Source organism: Lagenorhynchus albirostris, chromosome 2 (assembly GCF_949774975.1).
Source record: "Lagenorhynchus albirostris chromosome 2, mLagAlb1.1, whole genome shotgun sequence".
Taxonomy (NCBI): domain Eukaryota; kingdom Metazoa; phylum Chordata; class Mammalia; order Artiodactyla; family Delphinidae; genus Lagenorhynchus; species Lagenorhynchus albirostris.
In genome coordinates, this window is record NC_083096.1 from 43,918,170 (window position 1) to 43,937,951 (window position 19,782).

The 19,782-nt window shown below is 32.4% G+C and overlaps 1 protein-coding gene across 3 annotated transcripts in view; it reads right to left on the reverse strand.

Annotated features, from left to right (window-relative positions):
• Positions 1-19,782, reverse strand: part of ODR4 (odr-4 GPCR localization factor homolog) — a 40,589-nt gene that overhangs the window by 9,099 nt on the left and 11,708 nt on the right. For all 3 annotated transcript variants that reach the window (XM_060131526.1, XM_060131544.1, XM_060131536.1), the window contains 8 exons: positions 19,463-19,569; positions 18,395-18,431; positions 17,336-17,476; positions 16,226-16,321; positions 15,319-15,387; positions 11,464-11,592; positions 10,647-10,737; positions 3,477-3,662 (listed from right to left, as the gene is read on the reverse strand). In XM_060131526.1, the coding sequence (XP_059987509.1) occupies positions 3,477-3,662; positions 10,647-10,737; positions 11,464-11,592; positions 15,319-15,387; positions 16,226-16,321; positions 17,336-17,476; positions 18,395-18,431; positions 19,463-19,569 (856 nt within the window). The remainder of the gene's footprint in view (positions 1-3,476; positions 3,663-10,646; positions 10,738-11,463; positions 11,593-15,318; positions 15,388-16,225; positions 16,322-17,335; positions 17,477-18,394; positions 18,432-19,462; positions 19,570-19,782) is intronic.

Consider the following 19,782-nt stretch of genomic DNA (forward strand, 5'->3'; position numbering starts at 1 on the left):
TGCAGTCTAATATGAAAAATTAATATTAAACATGCAACTGATGAGTTCAATAATTACAAGAATGGAAACTAATGCAAAAAAGCAGCAAAAAACTATGATTAAGTATAATGGAGGCACCTACCTAGTCTGAGCACATAAAATTATCTACCCAGGTTAAAAAAAAATTCCATTTAGCTCCTTGAAGACAGAATCAGTATCTTATTGAATTTTGGTTCCCAAACCCTAGGACTGACAAAATCAATAATTTGTTCAGTCAACAAATATTTACTGAGTACCTACAATGTGTTAAGGCTAGGTTCTTAGGAAAGTGCTAGAAATGACAGCAGTGAGCAAGAAAGGAAAAGTCCCTTTCCTTGTGAACCTTATGGAAAAATCAATAAATGTTTGCTGAAATGCAATATAAAATTGTTTCATATGGGTTTTAATTTATTAGGTTTTAGTTTTATTTGGGGGAGGTTGTCAAGCAAGGCTGCCATAGTTGCCTCCTTAAGAATGTATTACAGTGGTGAAAGCTACTTGGATTTTTATTTTAATCTGTTTTAGCAATTTAAACAATGGATATTAATCTGTTATTGAGATTAATAACTATTTTTAAAGTATTACTTATAAAGTATTGAATAAAATACAAACTAGTCTATAAATGCTTATGTTTAAAATATGACACAAAATTAAACAAGATAAAAATATTTCAGACAGATGGTAGTCTTAAAAAAATCTAAATGAAATCTCTCTCTTCCTATTCTTTTATATCTGATTTTTAAAGTAAGTTGTGAATGGGGCAAGTTTTGCATACAGTGCTTCCCTTAGTCATACTTAATTCAGCAATGTAATATGCACTAAAAGTGTGACAAATAATTCAAAAGAATATGAAAACTACATATGATAACAGATCCAAGCTTCTAGCCAACAAGTGAGAAATTACACTGACATAAGATGAAATTAAATGAGGATGATGTAACATCATTTATTTAAGTTAAAAAAATTGTTTTAAATGATGGAATTAAGAGGGCTAGGCTAAAATAAGTACCTAGATCATGGAAAGTAATAACCCTATAGTCTGTCCTGGTTAAGTGTCACAGAAAGGCAGTAAAACAAAACTGTCGGAAAAAAAGCAGACTCTAAAACCAAACTGCCTACGTTTAAATTCCAGCTCCACCATTTATTAGCTATGTAACCCTGAAAAAATTACTTGACCTTTCTGAGCCTCAATTCTTTATTGGGAAAACTGAGCTAACAATAGTATAATAATCATTATAGGGTTCTTATAAGGACTAAATGATTTAGCATCTGTAAGGCTCTTAAAACGGTGCCCGGCACATAGCAGGTTCTATAAAAACAATAGCTAATATTATTGGAGTATTAGGTTCAATTCAGGGTAACATATCTCAGGAAAGGCAAGCCAGACTATACTGATATTTTAAAAAGCAGTTTTTAATCCTTCTTAGGTCACCAACCCTTTGAAAGCTATAGATCTTTCCCCCAGGAAAACATTATACAATTATGTTCAAGCGGTTTAGGGATCTCCTGATAGCCAACTATGACCCCAAAATTTTGGACACCACAGGTTAAAAATGTCTAATCTAAAGAAAGGTAAATAAGGTGGTAAGGAAAAATGAGGTCTAGAAACTGTAATAATGAGAACAGTTAAAGGTATATGGGAGTATTTGGCTTTGAAATATTTAGAACATGACAACTGCCCTCAATTTAAACTTAAAGCAAGGCCTCAATAAAGAAGCAGTACAGTTGACACTTGAACAACATGGGTTTGAAATGCACAGGTCTACTTATACTTGGATTTTTTTCAATAAATACATACTACAGTACTACACAATCCACAGTTGGCTGAATCTGTGGATGCAGAACTGCAGATATGGAGGGCCAACTGCAAAATTATACATGAATTTTCGACCACATGGAAGTCAGTACCCCTAGCTCCTGTACTGTTCAAGTGTCAACTGTACTCATGTTTAATTGCTCCAGATTACTGAAAAAGTAGAGGTTTCAGGAAGGCAGACTGGAATTCAGAATAAGGAAGAAAAAAGTCTAAATACCCATAGATTTCAGTATTATATGAAAGAGGATGAACCAGGTCAACTCTAATGATCCCACGTAAAACTAATTCAAGTTATCAACAACAGAGTTGGTCAAGAACTACTGTTAGGCACTAGTGACAGAAGTAAACAAAAGCAAACAAAAATCTCTGCCCTCATGACTCTAAGATTAGTTGGAAGAAACAGCATAGTCGCTAATCTGGAAAAACATATTTCACAAAGTAGCAAACATTTCTACCAGTCTACTCCAAAATCTATCACTTAGAGAATATTCTATAGCTATACCTTTAAAAATATTAGTTTTCAGGGGACTGAAACATAGCTGCAGCTTTAACATCTTTTACTGAGCAATTTAGAGGGTTTTTTTTTTTCCCTTTAAAACAAACTTACTATTCCACATGATTAATATGAACTTGGAGCTGTTGAAAAAACAAGCCTGGTGATCTCCAACTAACCTGAGGCTTTACTGACAGATTTGAAATTCACCAACCAAATACTTACTTGATTCACCATAGAAACAACAGGACTCAATCACTCTACTCTTGTGGGGAATGGGAATTAGTTAAGCAATAGAAGAATAACTAAGAAATCAGAATTAGAAAAAGCACTTAAAAATGGTTATATTCAAATTTCATAAACATTTATATTCAGAAGTAACCTAAAGACTTTCTACTATGATATCAGAAATTTCAAGACTGATAAATGTCTAGATACCCAAGTATTTATGGATACTTGCAAATAACTACTTTTACCACATATTTTTAAAATGTTTCAGGAAGACTGTCAAACACATTTATTTATAGACACGTTTTCATATCCTACTCTCACTAGAAACAAAAACAAAGCAAAGCAAAGCAAAACAAAAAAAAACCTTTTAAAATGTAAGATGAAATATGAAAGTAATGGTTAGGGGAAGAATATGTGTACACAATTACATAGTATGGCAAATCTATGCTCTGTAAAAATAATCTTGATCTAATTTTTGGAACTGCCCAATTATATGAAGGGGACAGGAAAATAACAGCAAATCGTATGGAGATGTTTAATAAAGTGTTTAAAAAAACTTCTGTAACCTGATGCTTAACCAAATAATTAAAATAACAGATTTTGAGAAAACTTCTCTTATAATAAAAGAAATCCCTTAAAGCTATATATTTCTACCTGTTTAAGACTGAACTTGTTTTATGAAGATCTACTTGCTAGGCTTGGAAAAATCTAAAGTATCTTAAATTTTGGTACAATTTTCCAGAAAAACACTGCATGTTTATAAACTGTGTAGAAAAACAGACACATTTTTAAATGCCTCAAAAGTATCAAAGAGAACTAGCTTTAAGAAAATCTAAAGACATGATACTTAAACTAGATGTCCCATAGGTAACCTCAGCTATAGTCTACTCTGGTTCTTAAATAACCTCATATAATTACCTGTGTTTATTTCCTCTGCAATTTCCAAATCTTCTATTTGAATCATATGATCTAACATCTCTATAAAATGGTCTCTAATTTCTTCAGCTGACTCATCACCAAATTTATAATCACATAACATTACAGTGGATCCCGGAATGGGGACAAAAACTCGGTGAGGGAGGATGTGGAACTCTTTTTCAGAATCTAAAAGGAGAAGAAACAATATCAGTATTTAGACAGGTCTGTCACTGGTATCAGTGATAAATATTGTGTAAGTACATGAAAGCATATGCCAAAATAAATAAAACCTTAAAAGGTCTTTTCATTTTCTAATTGATCTCGCACAAAATTGCTTACTGAATTCTTTAACTCAATACCTAAGGCCTCTGCAAGGGACATAAATGATACTCCCATGAAATATAAACTCACCACTGCCTTCAATGTGAAGACATTGTTGATTATACATTCTTATATTATCCACTGTCCTATGAAGGAATACCTAGGAGATAATTTTGTCTCAGAAGTTGTTTTTCTTTGTTTTAACCTTACAAGTACTGAATTTTCTAAACCATTTTTCCCTTTTTCATGCAAGCTTATAGAGCCAAATTAGTGGCTCACCTACATCAAGTGTATAGGTTGTGATAGCATTCATTTCTGTACTAATCTCACCACTGACTTCATCTTACATGACGTAGCCCCCTAATCAAGCATGTGTAGGACATTAAGATACACATTTTCTGTACTAATCTCACCACCAACTCCATCTTGCTTTCTTTTTCATTTTCCCTTTGCCTCGTTCTCATTATTAATACCTACTTTACCTTCTTCACTTGTAATGCCTTTTTGTAAATAGCCTTAAATCATTTTTAGAAAAAATAATCTGGACCTAAGTAAACAATGAATATTTCATTCTTCTTTCAACACACACATTTCTCTCAATTTCTAACATAAACACATAATTATTGTTTGGCTCAAAACCATAACTCTGATGAAGTATCAACAAAGATAGAGATTTTGTGTAAAGAATGACTTTTTTCAGCAATGGATATGATTTAAAAAGCTGCCAATGTACAGACCAAGTAGAAAACCAGGGCTCACTTTAACAGTAACCTACCTTTCCTCATCAAGAAGCAAGTGGTAGCTTTATATAACTGCAAACAGATGACAATGAAGAATGCCTTAAGTGTCATAGGAAATGCCATGACTTAAATATGTGTTCCTGCCAGATTCTGCTTAATATATTGTTTTCAAATGAGAACTGGGAGAATTTTACTCTTTGACCAGACTGCCTCCTAGCTGTAAAATTATATTACTGCAATTTGTCTTATAGCATGTAAACTGTCCACACATTGATATTAGGAATATAGTATTTTATTTGGGGCCATAGTTTCTTAAAACAGGTTAAGTTCAAAACTTTCAAAGGTGGCCTAAGTGTAATTGGCATGCAAAATTTTAAAACAATTTCAAACTGCATTAATTCTAGGTTTGCCTGAAAAAGAGACAAATATGCTTGCTTATAAAATCAAATGTTAAAGAATTGGTTGCAATGAACTTGTATTACTCATTAAAAAAAAAGCGCTTACAATTTTCAAGTTAAAGTTAAATTAAACATTTATTATCTAAATAAGACCAAGTTTTCTAGCTGGTCTGAGGTTTAAAATGGGAGAGGAAAGCTTTAAAAAAAAACATACATCTTAAAAAGTACTCAAAAAAAGAATCCTTTAGGTGTATTCCCATAGCAGAGTATTTTGTTCAAAATTATTTAAATAAGTTCAAAACAGAGAAAAAAATTTAAAGTTAAGCCAATATGATAAGAATTGAGATTTTGCTGGTTAAGTATAGAATCCTAACTCATACTGGAATATTACAGAAAATTTTGTAGAATAGGCAATATCTGAGCTGACTCTTAAAAGATAAACAGACATTTGCATGAAGGGATGAGAAGCGCGATCCAGAGAGTGGAACCATGACTACAGGCAAAGAGGAATATAAATGTTCTGAGAGGACAGGCAGTATGGATGGATGTGGATGTAGGGATGGAAGAAGGTAAGAGATTTCATAGTTGATGACCTCAGTTTTCACAATGAGTATGTCATCTGCTGAGAGTAAGTTGGGCAGGACTGAATGCAGGCTGATAGAGAATAATGAAGAAAGTCTGGAATACTTCTTAAGGGAAAGAAAAGGGGAAGACCAGAATAAGTAAAAGGACTGACTGGAGTTCATATTTTATTTATTATTTTTTTTTTACTGTCACCTGAAGTATTAAGTTCTTTCATCTGGATAGCCAGAATTAAAAAACTATGTTTACTTTAAAGATTAAGAATGTAATGTTAGTATGCCCTTTGCAGACTTCCTTATGCATGCAAAAAATATTCTAGTTCAGGTTAATTTCATGGCATGCATTCTAGATTTTACCATATTACAAACCTACAAGATTTTACCAGTATATAAGAAGCATAAGCAAAACAAATATCGTATATTAACACATACATGTGGAACCTAGAAAAATGGTACAGATGAACCAGTTTGCAGGGCAGAAATTGAGACACAGATGTAGAGAACAAACGTATGGACACCAAGGGGGGAAAATGGTGGGGGAGGGGTGGTGGTGGTGGCATGAATTGGGAGATTGGGATTGACATATACAAATTAATATGTACAAAATCGATAACTAATAAGGACCTGTTGTATAAAAAAATAAATAAATAAAATTCAAAAAAAATAATATTGTGTTAGCTATTCTAGGTCTTGTGCCCCTTCATACAAACTTTAGAATCAGTTAGTTGATATCCATAAAATAACTTGCTGAGATTTCAATAGGAATTTCATTGAATCTATAGATCAAGTAGGAAAGAACTGACATCTTAACTATATTGGGGCTTTCAATCCATGAACAAGAAATATCTATCCATTCATTTAGATCTTTGATTTCTTACATCAGAGTTTTATAGTTTTCCATACACAGTTTCTATGTATATTTATTATATTTATACATAAGTTTCATTTTCGGGGTCCTATTGTATTATATATGTTATTTTTTCATTGCAAATTCCAATTGTTCATTTACATATATAGGAAAACACTAACCTTTGTATATTACCTTGTACGCTGTGATCTTGCTAGGTCACTTATTAAAGAGTTTTTTGTATATTTTTTGTGACTTTTCTAGATAGACAATCACGTTATCTGCAAAGTTTTATTTTTTCCTTCCCTATCTGTATATATTTTGTTTCCTTATTGCACTACCCAGGACTTCCAATAAAATGATGAACAGGGAATTAAAAAAAAAAATGTCCTGCTGGGATTTTGATCTGCATTATGTTGAATCTATAGATCAATTTGGAAAAAGTTGACATCTTAATAACATTGAGTCTTCCAATCCATGAGCATGGCATCTTTCTCCAATTATTAGGTCTTTTCTAATTTGTCTTGGCAGTGTTTTGTAGTTTTCAGTACATAGATCTTATATATATTTTGTTAGATTTATCTCTAAGTATTTTATGGTTATTTGAATGCTATTATAAATGGTATTTAATTTTTAAAAATTTTCCAGTTTTTTCTTACTATAGAGAAATATAATTGAGTTATGTATATTGACCTTGTATTCTGGGACCTTGGTAAATTCACTTATTAGTTCTAGTAGTTTTATTTTTAAAGATTCTTTTGGATTTTGTGTGTACAAAATCATGTCACCTGAGAATAAAGACAGTCATTTCTTCCTTTAAAAAAAAAAGAAAAGAAAAAAGAAAGATAAGCTAAGTAAAATGAGGACTAAATTTAAGATCTAACAATTGGGTGTATATATACTCAACTTCAAAATTTACATGTTCATATTATTATACTTGCAATATATTTTTTAATCTTGCTATCTTAAGATCTACTAACATGTTGCTGGAATAATTATCCTCTTACTACAGTTCAAAAAATGTATACTTACACTTGGTTCATTTTTGAAATATAAGGCTACATTCCACAAAACTTAAAGTTAAGAAAGTTTAAATACAACCATTGTTAAGTAATTCTCTTCCTTCAGTACCTCCAACTTAATAGTAACTACTACTTGATGAGGGCTTGGCCTACCAACCTGTATTAGGGACTTTAAAAACATCATCTTCTTTCATCTCACAGGCTCGAAAAATAGCTACTATAATCCCTGTTTTTCACATAAGACAGTGGATGCTTAGGCTAAATTATTCGCCTGAAGTCACTCCAGTAGTGTTAGAGTAGACACAGAACCCAAGAACTTCAGTCTTTCCTCTTTCCACCAAACTACACTGCCTATTCTCTCTTCCCACAGCTCAAAGGCCACTCAATTATCAGTGAAAATATTTTTTGATTTTGTAAAAATGTAACATTAGATGATAACATTAACTTCTAATATATCAAATTTAATGTATAAACAACTGTTATTAGAAGTAATTAATTTTACTGATTGGACGTCAGCAAAAATTTCAAAATACTAATTCACTAAATAGAATACTAGAGCAGTCATTTGATACCCTTTTTATGAAGCATTTGTAATGAAAAGGAATATTTAACTAATGTGTGTGATAAGGTAGATCTTTGGCATTATTGGTGGATATATCCCCATGTCCCAGAAAATCCTAAAATTCACAGTTCAGTTGTAACACATACTGTTACTCAGAAAGTGAAGCAGTGTTTAATACCATGAGAGTTATCACACACAAAGTCAAGCAGCAAAAACAAAGCCACAGAGATGACACTGCTAGACTAACTGGGTGGCTAAGTGACCAGGTTTCACATACTTCACAAAACAAAACTCTCAATCCAATTGCTACAATTTGATTGCAATCTCAATCAAATTCATGTCTCAGCAAAACTATACATTATTAGTGGATGGGTTATTCCACTAATAATAACTTCAGGGTTATTTGTGAAGTACATGAAGGACAGATGTTAAACCTGGAAATTCCAGGTATCTATCATACTAGGAATAGAAAAAAGATTATAATCAGTCCACCAAACCTGATATACGGGCTATTATAACTAAAAGAAGTTAGTTAGCACAGGAGCTATGCTTTTCTCCTATAAAAATAAACATATTCCCTTAACAAGCTAATAACGTATGTTTCAATTATGTACATATTCAACCGTGAATTGCAAATCCACCTGAATAGTAGAAAGGCAGATAAATGTGTAGCTTCAAAAAGCATACTCAATATTATATTTTCTTTTTGAGTAAAATAAAATTTTTCTAATACAAATTACTGAAAAGGTATAAACTGTTCATGTTTCTCAAAAGATGGAATAGTTATAAAAGGTTAAGACACCATGACCCAGCCTTTTTAAAATCTAGTAAAGTCTGTTAGAGAATAGATGAGAAGTATATAAACTAGTACACACACAAAAAAAATAAATTGGAAAGAAAAAGCAAGATCAATTGCATATACACCTATTAAAGACTCTGTTATACATAATGGTCAACACTAATAAATTAATGGCTTTAAAATGGTAACACACACAGTCTCTTCCATAAGTGGTGGTGGGAAAACTGGACAGCTACATGTAAAAGAATGAAATTAGAACACTCCCTAATACCATACACAAAAATAAACTCAAAATGGATTCAAGACCTAAATGTAAGACTGGACACTATAAAACTCTTAGAGGAAAACATAGGAAGAACACTCTTTGACATAAATCACAGCAAGATCTTTTTTGATCCACCTCCTAGAGTAATGGAAATAAAAACAAAAATAAACAAATGACACCTAATGAACCTTAAAAGCTTTTGCACAGCAAAGGAAACCAATAAACAAGATGAAAAGACAACCCTCAGAATGGGATAAAATATTCACAAATGAATCAACGGACAAAGGATTAATCTCCAAAATATATAAACAGCTCATGCAGCTCAATATTAAAGAAACAAACAACCCAATCCAAAAATGGGCAGAAGACCTAAATAGACATTTCTCCAAAGAAGATATACAGATGGCCAAGAAGCACATGAAAAGCTGCTCAACATCACTAATTATTAGAGAAATGCAAATCAAAACTACAATGAGGTACCACCTCACACCGCTCAGAATGGGCTTCATCAGAAAATCTACAAACAACAAATGCTGGAGAGGGTGTGGAGAAGAGGGAACCCTCTTGCACTGCTAGTGGGAATGTAAATTGATACAGCCACTATGGAGAACAGTATGGAGGTTCCTTAAAAAACTAAAAATAGAATTACCATATGATCCAGCAATCCCACTACTGGGCATATACCCAGAGAAAACCATAATTCAAAAAGACACATGCACCCCAATATTCACTGCAGCACTATTTACAATAGCCAGGTCACGGAAGCAACCTAAATGCCCATCGACAGACGAATGGATAAAGAAGTTGTGGTACATATATACAATGAAATATTACGCAGCCATAAAAAGGAACGAAATTGAGTCATTTGTTGAGACGTGGATGGATCTAGTGTCTGTCATACAGAGTGAAGTAAGTAAGAAAGAGAAAAACAAATATCGTATATTAACACATGTATGTGGAACCTAGAAAAATGGTAGAGATGAACCGGTTTGCAGGGCAGAAGTTGAGACACAGACATAGAGAACAAACGTATGGACACCAAGGGGGGAAAACCGCGGTGGGGGTGGGGATGGTGGTGTGCTGAATTGGGTGATTGGGATTGACATGTATACACTGATGTGTATAAAATTGATGACTAATAAGAACCTGCAGTATAAACAAACAAACAAACAAACAAAAAAACAACTACTACTAAACTTTCTTTGGGTTATTTGTATGGAAATATGTTAATATAAATGTTTCAGACATTACATGCAATTTCTAAAAATCTTATATGTTCTGGTATAATGTTATGAGCCATAATTCTAGTTATTTCTTTAAAATGTATATCTCAGAAATAACTAAAAAAAAAATGGTAACACAGCTTATCTATTCTGGCAAAAATTCACACAGAATTTTTCTTTTTAAATCTTCCCTGAAATTATTAAATGTTGACAGATTTACTATTACAAGGTGTTCAACAACTTGTTTTTAGGTGGCAACTGAAAATTTTCATTCAATAAGAAAAGTAAATGATTACATATTGTTTTTAAAAAGATATATGCAGTTAAAAAGATAAAATTATCTATTATATCTTGACATCTTAATATATCAATTGAACACATGCAAAAAAAGTACTTAATATTATACTCATAACTTTTTTTTCTGGAATTTCATTCAAAAGCAGATCCTCAAATAGTATTTCACAACGATCAGCAACTGTATTCAATATATCTCTTTTCATGGCCTATGGAAAACCAAAACAAACCACAATAAGAAATAAAATCCATTTCTTTAAATCTGCATTATTTTATTACCAAAACCTGCCACATAAATGACTTCCCTGTATAATCATGTCCACTAAAATAACTAGTACGTCATTCCATTTGTCCATTTATGTAACAGGCTTATCTATACATTAATAGTTTAACAGCAAATTTACCCAGACTTCATCTGAACAGTAAATTTAAACCAAATAAATGAACAAACTTTTGCATCTGAACAAATAATGCTAGTGGTCCAAATTAGAAAATGCATAACTATGACAAAAGTGCCAGTCATCATTTTTTAAATTTCTAAATTATATTGATTACAGAACAATACCTAATAATTCTTTGTAGGTGTACTTTTCCTGTTATTTAAAAAGTTCAATTTCCCTCAGAAGAAATGATTTCAAATATAGTAATATGTTACAACTGTGGAACACTTAATACACTTGTATAATTATCACTTCAAAAAGGTATAAAAATAGACATTCTACATATGAAAATCTTGGGACCAATTACCTGGTACATTTGGACTGCCCAACAGACTGGACTTTTATCAGTTAAAATCAAATGAATAATGATGAAATTTGAGATTGAAAAAAGGTAAAATTTTAAGATTTTTGAATAATTATATTAACATGCTTCTGTTTTTCATATACCAGTTATTCCTTTTTTTTTTTTTTTTTTTTTTTTTTTTTTTTTTTTACCTGTACAGCATCTTTAACCTTGGGTTTATTGCTATGAATATAAGCTCTGCATTTCACAGCACCCTTAAGGTTTACAGAGCCACTGCAGATCTGGACTGTGGCTGTGGATCTGTGGTCTGAATTCAGAAGCTGAAAGACAAAATCTGTTTAGATTCTAATAGCCAATGACTATTAATTATGTGAAACATTTAAACATTATATATGTGAGTCATTTCATGAAGCAAGAAGGAATTTTTAACTGAACCACGTGTCTGAAAATATTCCCCATAAATTTTTAAAAGGCCTTCATATTTCTCCTTATAAGTTACATGTTATTTTCTGAGTATTTTGAACATACTCTGAAATTAAATACACAACATCTAATTTTTTTCTTACTAATATAACCATCTAAAGTACCAATATTCATTAAACATACATTATTTGCAGATTACTCAGGTAAGTACTATTAAGATGAAAAGATGTAAAAAGAAGATATGATCTAGTAAGAACTATTAAGATGAAAAGATGTAAAAAGAAGATATGATCTAGTAAGAGAAGGTACACTATGCAAGACTTGCACAAAAATAACTGGAATACAAAGCAGGATGTGATAAATATGATAAAATTACAAGCAACATATAGACACTCATTTATTTATACATTTTTAACTCATAACTTTTATAGACTGAAAGTAATGCTATAGGCTTCACAGCAAAAAAAAAGCAAGTCAACTATGCCCGTCACCAGAAAATGATACCAGTGATTGTCATTTTCACCTCACAGACCCATTCTTATTTAATCTAAGTAGGGTTAGTTTATGCTTGGTTTTGAGCTTTTTCACAGACATTTTTAACCTTATCATTTCAATAAGTGCCAAAACAAGGAGAGGATCGAAACTTTGAAAGTACTACTAGAGGCCCATAAAATCACACTGGTACCGAAAATTATGATTAAAAAAAAAATGGACATGGTAAAAATATATGTTCTAAGTGTACCTGAAATAAATATTCAACAATAGGGTCAATTCTGAAGAACAGTAACAAATCATACAACTTGTGACCAGTGCTAACTAACCATGTGCCTAGGCACTAAGAAACAGTCAGGAAGTGATGAGGACAAATGGTGAATCAAAAGACTTGAATATGCAGCCACTGAAAGAGCATGAATAGTCAACGTCTAATGTAATTCAGGCAAAGGCTAAATTTTTTTTAAGAATTTAAACTTAAACACAGTCAAGGTCTTGGTAAAAAATTTGTCACAGACCAAATAAATAGTCCAGAAGATTCCAGGTCCATGCAAAAATGTCAATCATCAAACCAAGCAAAAGGGCGATGATGCTGATACTCTATTTGGAATAAGCCTCTTATGATACTTGTAGAGATCACTGATATATCAATAAGTGGAGTGGAGGAGGAGTAATGGGCTTCCCTCATCCACTAAACAGAACTTTACTATAGAAAAATAATGCTCTATTTTACATACTTAATATCTAACTTACAATACATATTATATAACACATTTATAGCATATATATTATATATGCATAAATTAGAACATTATTTTCCAAATGGACTAGACTATATATATAAAAGACTACACACACACACACACACCCCCCCCCCAAGGAGAAGACTTTTTAAAGAATAAAAGGACTGCTTCACTCCTTTTCAGTGGAAATGTATCTGGGCTCTATACAGGTCAACTCGCCTTGGTTTCTTTGGACTTAGGAACAAACTAGCTACTTTGGGAATCTAACCTATTCATAAGTGGAGGAACTTCTGTGATGCTGACATGATATTTTGGAAAAGGAAAGATCCCTCTGGTTATGGAGACCAAATGAAACCTTACCAAAATGGTAACATTTGGGCTAGATCTTCATGTACAGAATAGGAGTTTGACAGTCTGGATGAGAAGGGAAAAAAATGGCACTGGTAAGACAGACGGCTTGGGAAACACACAGAACTTTGAAGGCATAGAAAGCATACCTCTAGAACAGTAAGTTAGAAAATAACAAAAAGGCATGTTGAGGCCCTGAAAAGCCTTAAATTAGACTTTTCTAACTAGTCAATATAGAGCAATTAAGGAATTTTAATCAAGCAAAGTAACACAATCGGTGTCTAACCCTTACACACAATAAATACTAACTGAAAAAAAAACTAATAAGTAAATGAACAGTGAATGAATGGAAACTGTGATTCAGAAAGGATAATCTGAGGTAATATGCAGGATAGATCAGAAATACGGAAGATATTCCAAGAGATATACAAACAAAGGTATCAAGATTTCGGAGAATGAATCACTTTGGATAAGAATGAATAGATGGAGAGAGACTAGTTAAGAGTTACTTGTGATAAACTAGGTAAAATAATTATGTTGTAAGGCTAATGGCACTGGGACTACAAGGAAAATAAAAGAGGTGCTATGCTGCAAAGAAAAAATCAACAAGACTTGATGAAGGGTGACTGGGAGGAAAGTGGTATCAAATACTTATTGACTACTTATTATATATTGGTCATTTTAAAGTTTCCAGCTGGCTGACCAGTGGAATTATTGACAAAAATATATGATACCATATACTATTAATTATAATAAATTATCTCATGATATTATCTTCTACTCTTCTCTCTATATTCCCATCCTCTACACATCTTCTAACTGCAATTTTATAACTAAAATAATTTTAACTGAATTGTTTAATAAACTGAGAGGTCACATAAGCATAACTAGTAAAAAGCATATAGGTAGAGGAATAGCCTTAAAATAAAGAACACTTCTAAAATCAAAAAGGAGGAGGAAAACTGAAGACTAAAAGTACTTTTAAGATACTGAGAAGAGAAATTGAGAAATGTTTAGTGGCATAAGTCCAACAACAATTTAGTAATGTTGTATTGCTGAACACAGAAAAGGAAAAGAAGAAATTAAAGCATCCTCATATGACAAACTGCTTTTGAGTCTATTTTATTCAGTTAAAAATATATATAAGTCCTGGTAGTATTTCCCTGTTTCAACATTTTCAGTGTAATTTTTTTTTTTTTTTTTTTGCGGTACGCGGGCTTCTCACTGTTGTGGCCTCTCCCTTTGCGGAACACAGGCTCCGGACGTGCAGGCTCAGCGGCCATGGCTCACGGGCCCAGCTGCTCTGCGGCATGTGGGACCTTCCCGGACTGGGGCACAAACCCGTGTCCCCTGCATCGGCAGGCGGACTCTCAACCACTGCGCCACCAGGGAAGCCCCTTCAGTATAATATTGAAATGAAAAGTTTTCTAAAAACATGGATGTACTTTATACCCTATCTGGCCTCTAGGATAATGTCCAGCAAGATTAAAATCAAAAGTATGCATACTTTTAGGAATAATTATGTAACTTTAAATTCCAGAAAAGAGATGTGTAATTTAAAACAACCATATAAAAACATAAACCTTGCCAATACTGTGTGGCTTCTGTCAAATCAGAGGTATAAATCTGCTTCAAATTAGGTATATAACAACTCTTGGCACATCTGTGCACACGTTTTATTTTTAAGTTAAGAATTGCAACTTTGCTCATAAAACTTACAACACCAAATATCATACACATGTATATATGTATATGTGTGTACATATATATGGGTATGTATACATATATACATTTTTTCCTAATTGCTATCTACTTGATGTTAAAGTTTTAATAGGATTGAGGCAATAGACCCAAATAGGTTTTATTAAAATGTTTCTTGGGAATAACTTTCTTAGAACTGAACATTCTTTATAGTCCTTTACGTCTCTAAAATTCTTTGACTCTCTAACAATCACCATAAAAACAGAAACAATTTCATTAAGCTTATTCTAAGAAATACTGTATTTTAATTTTAGATAAGGAGTATGTTAAAATATTTACCAACTGTGTTAGCACTCTGACATCAAAAGAATGATTAATTGCTTGAGTATTTCCTCTAGAAGATTTTTTCTGAAATAACACAAAAATTTAAAAAATTAGATTGTTGAGGTTGGAGTGGAACATAAAAGACAATTTAGGGACTATCCAACATACACTAAGTAACTCAGAGGGAAAAAAGGTCTTATTATTTGTTTTATTTTAGCTTTTTCTATAGATGTGTAACTTTGTGTCGTCTACATCAATCAACGTGCACTCTTAAAAACCATTAATCTCCTACTTTTATTCCTCTAAAGCAAGGATTGGCAAACTATGGCCTATGGGTCAAATCCAGACTGCCACCAGTCTTCGTAAATAAGGTTTTACTGGAACACAACCAGGATCAGTCATTTACATATTGTCTATGGCTGCTTTCATGCTACAACAGCAGAGCTGAACAGTTGTAAGAGAGAACACATGGCCTGCAAAGCCTATATTTACTATTTGGTTTTTTACATTAAGTTCACTGATCCCTGCTCTAAAGGGAGAGATCACCAAAGTTCCTCTTCAAATCAAAGATATTTTAGAAGCCCATACAGACCCCTCCTATAAAATGGTCAAACTTAGTTTTTAAACTGTTATCAGGGCAGAACATGACTTTAGTTTTAAGCAAGCAGTTTACATTGTAGAAATTAGATGTTATTTAGATGACACTCTCTCCTTTAGGTTTCAAAATTCCTATGATTTCAGAAATAATCTCCTATCATTTTCTGAGAAAAACATTTGCATTTTAGTTTAAAAGACCTTAGAAATAAAAAGTAGATGAATTGTTTTCATGAAGGCAAGGCCTAAAGAACTAAAGATAAGTCATCTTTTATTTTTCCTTAAGCACAAATAATTTCATAAGTAAGATGATTTTCTCTTAACTCACCTGTCCTTCTAATAGGTCACAATCTTCATCTTTAACTTGTCCATTAATCAAATAAATACTATTTTCTATTTGCTTGGCCCAGTGTATAAGTCCATTCTTAAAAGAAACACAACATGGATATCATTCAAATATAATGCCATCTCAATTAAACTCCCTTGAGTCGACTTTTTTCTACCTAGTATACTGAAATATTAAAAATCCCTAAGTATCAGCAATATGGCATTTAAATTCAATATCATAAACAACAAAAAAGTATATCCCCAATTTTTGGCACTTCACCCATATTTAATAATAGTTTTTCTAATCTTTTTCCCAAACTAACATTTATGTCACAGACCTAGGAGACTTAATAACCACAGTCAAATAAAATTCAATAATTCCTGTTATCTTAAAAAAAGTGAGAAAAGAGAAAGAGCCTCAAACAAATATATAAAGCAGTATTAAAGAGGAAAAAATAAGCAAGTTCCATTTACCTCTTTCAATAGGAAAAAATAAGAGAAATAAGTTATGAACAAAAGAATGGTACAGAAATACAAAAAAGAACTGGAAGATGGAAAACAAAACTAAAGATGAAGATAGTTCCCTGTGCTATACAGTAGGACCTTGTTGTTTATCCATTCTATATATAACAGTATGCATCTGCTAATCCCAAACTGTCAATCTATATTCAATAACTTGTGATAACCCATAATCAAAAAGAATATGAAAAAGAATATATGAATCACTTTGCTGTACAGGAGAAATTAACACAACATTGTAAATCAACTATATTTCAATGAAATAAATTTTTAAAAAAACTAAAGATGAAGAGAAAGCAAAAAGACCAAACAGTACATCTTCCTACATAATTATATTTTACAATGTACATAATTACATGTTAATTAACAAGTATTTATGGAGCACTTATTATGCTAAATACATTAGTATGATAACAATGTCCCACCTCTAATTTTTTAATCTGGGTAGAGTAACAAATTAGTTACCCATAACAATATTATTATAATTAGAATGCAGTTTTTGAGGATTATAAAATGAATGGCATAGACAACCAGAATAAAGGCAGATCATCTATTCAGCAATCACTAAAGAAAATTCATTTTACCCTGATACCTTTGTATTTTTCTCCAGAGTATAGCTGACAGAAGTAGTAGACAGTGGGACATGAATATTAATATATACTGTACACTCTAAAGAAAGCCATGAAGCTGATAGTCCATTTTGATACTTCCAATCTGCTGGTTTTGCAGAACTCTTTAGCAAAGGGGGAAAAACATAAAATATGTGATTTACGTAAAACACACGGAGCAATAAAACATCATAAAATATACAACCCAGTAACTTATACAAGCTGTTATCTAATATATTTGGCCAAATTCCTTCATCAAAGGGTAATAGGTTAGAACTAAATAAAAATAAAGCATGCATTAAAAGTTCAGTATTCTTCAGCACATCCCAGGCAATCTTGGCAACTCCCTCGCCCAGTGAAAGGCTTGCTTAAAATCCTGACAAGTCCTCTGGTCCTGTAGGTCCCATATGTAGCTTCAACAGTGTCAATTCTGAAGCTTCTGATGGAGAGTAAATAATCACTGAGCAAATAATAGGTGCCAGACATTTTCCTTTCTGTTCTATCCTTGCTAACAGAATACTGCATTACTTTTTCACACTGCTTCTTTTTTTTTTTTTTTTTTTTTTTTTTGGCCACACTGCATGGCCTGTGGGATCTTAGTTCCCTGACCAGGGATCAAACCCGTGCCCCCCTGCAGTAGAAGCATAGAGTCTTAACCACTGGACCACCAGGGAAGTCCCTCACATTGCTTTTTAGACACCTTGGCAAAATGTTAGTCTGGATCCTGCTGAGTACAGACAGCCTGTTTACTGGGCACTGTGGCTCCCACAAGCCTAGACACTTTTACTGCTAGCCTCTCAAATATAATACCAGACACATAAACAAGGTAGGGAGAGCTTAACAAAAATATTTTAACAATTAAAAAAAAACCACAAATTGTCCTTGTCTGTAGTGAAATTAATCACATTTCAAAAAAAAAACTACAGGTGGTTGTGGACATTAATAGGAAGAGATAGCACTGAAAATTATTAAAACTAAAAATTGAATTTTATTTAAAAATAGTTTGCAACACAGAAAAATCTTTAAAGAGCAGTTTTTCTTACCTTTGGATTATGGATATCATAAGTTCGACAAAATGTTCTTTATTAATTAAGGATAGAAATAACCAAAAAAATAAGAAAGCAATTCTTGATGATCAAAAGAAAATAAACCATCAAAAAATAAAAATAAAGTATATGCATCCAAGAGTTTTTACAAAATCATACCACTTCATGGCATGACACTTAAAGATATGTATACACATATATATGTATGTATATGTTTGTGTAAATACATATACTTACATATATACAAATTCCTCTGACTATAATACTTGTGGTACTTTAAACTATTTCCTACTGCTTATAAATCCTGCTAATCACAATGAATAGAATGATAGCTCTTACAAAACTGTCCTCAAATACAGACCCTTTTTAACAAATAGGAGTGCTGTTCTGAATGAAGTCAAGCCTGGGAATGTTTATTGGGTCAAAGGGTCTGTACATGAAACTTTCTAGTTAAATACCAAAGGAGTTAACAGCCCGCCTTCTACAGGGATGATCACTTTTTGAATTTTGTCTTTTTGCAGGTCCTAATTTATTGGGCCCTTGCATTGCTTCACTCCCTTGGTGAGGCTGCCTCATGCTTGGGAGGTACTTGCCCTGGTAATATGTAGAGGAAAGAAGCTAAGAAGGCCCTATAATTGGCTTTTAGTGTCACTTGATCTTGGCCAAAGATATAAAAATTGCCAGCTCAGTGCACCTGTGCTTTGCATTGAACATTTTATCTATAGGAACTGGAGGTAAACAAAATAAAAGCATTACTTTGCCTAAGCTGTACCTTTCTGTAGGGGCCCTAGTGTATTTTAATGTACAGGGGTGGAGAGCTGGTAAAGAGTTCAGAATACCCAGTCCTTGCCACCTCTCTCAAACTCTTTACAACCCTGATACATGATTAACAACCATTATTACCATTATTATTGGCAGTCCGAATTATGTGTTATTTACAGAAAAACGTACAAACTAAGCCTATTTTTTAAATGATGACTTAAATAAGTGTTTGGGGAAAAAACCTGCAGGAACATTATTTTGGTATCATATACTTTAGAACATAAACACCTAAATAAAAGATACTTTTTTGTAGAAGAGCAAAAGTGAAGTGTCACTCGTTCTGAGACTTCCTCATCTGTGAAATTCCACAGTCTCTTTTTATTCATAGATTTTTCCACAGCAAATACTAGCTGAAAGAGAGGAAAACACATCAACTGAACGCAAAATAAAATAAGAAAGAGAGTGCAGAAAAAGACAATTATAATATCCTTAAGCACTCATCTAGCTTTAAAATTCCATGATGCTATCATTAAATTTCCTTTTTCTCAAAAGAAAGAGTGAAACTGATTATTAACCATTTAGATTCCATTTTTAGGGATATATAAAAATTAGGTGTTAAATAA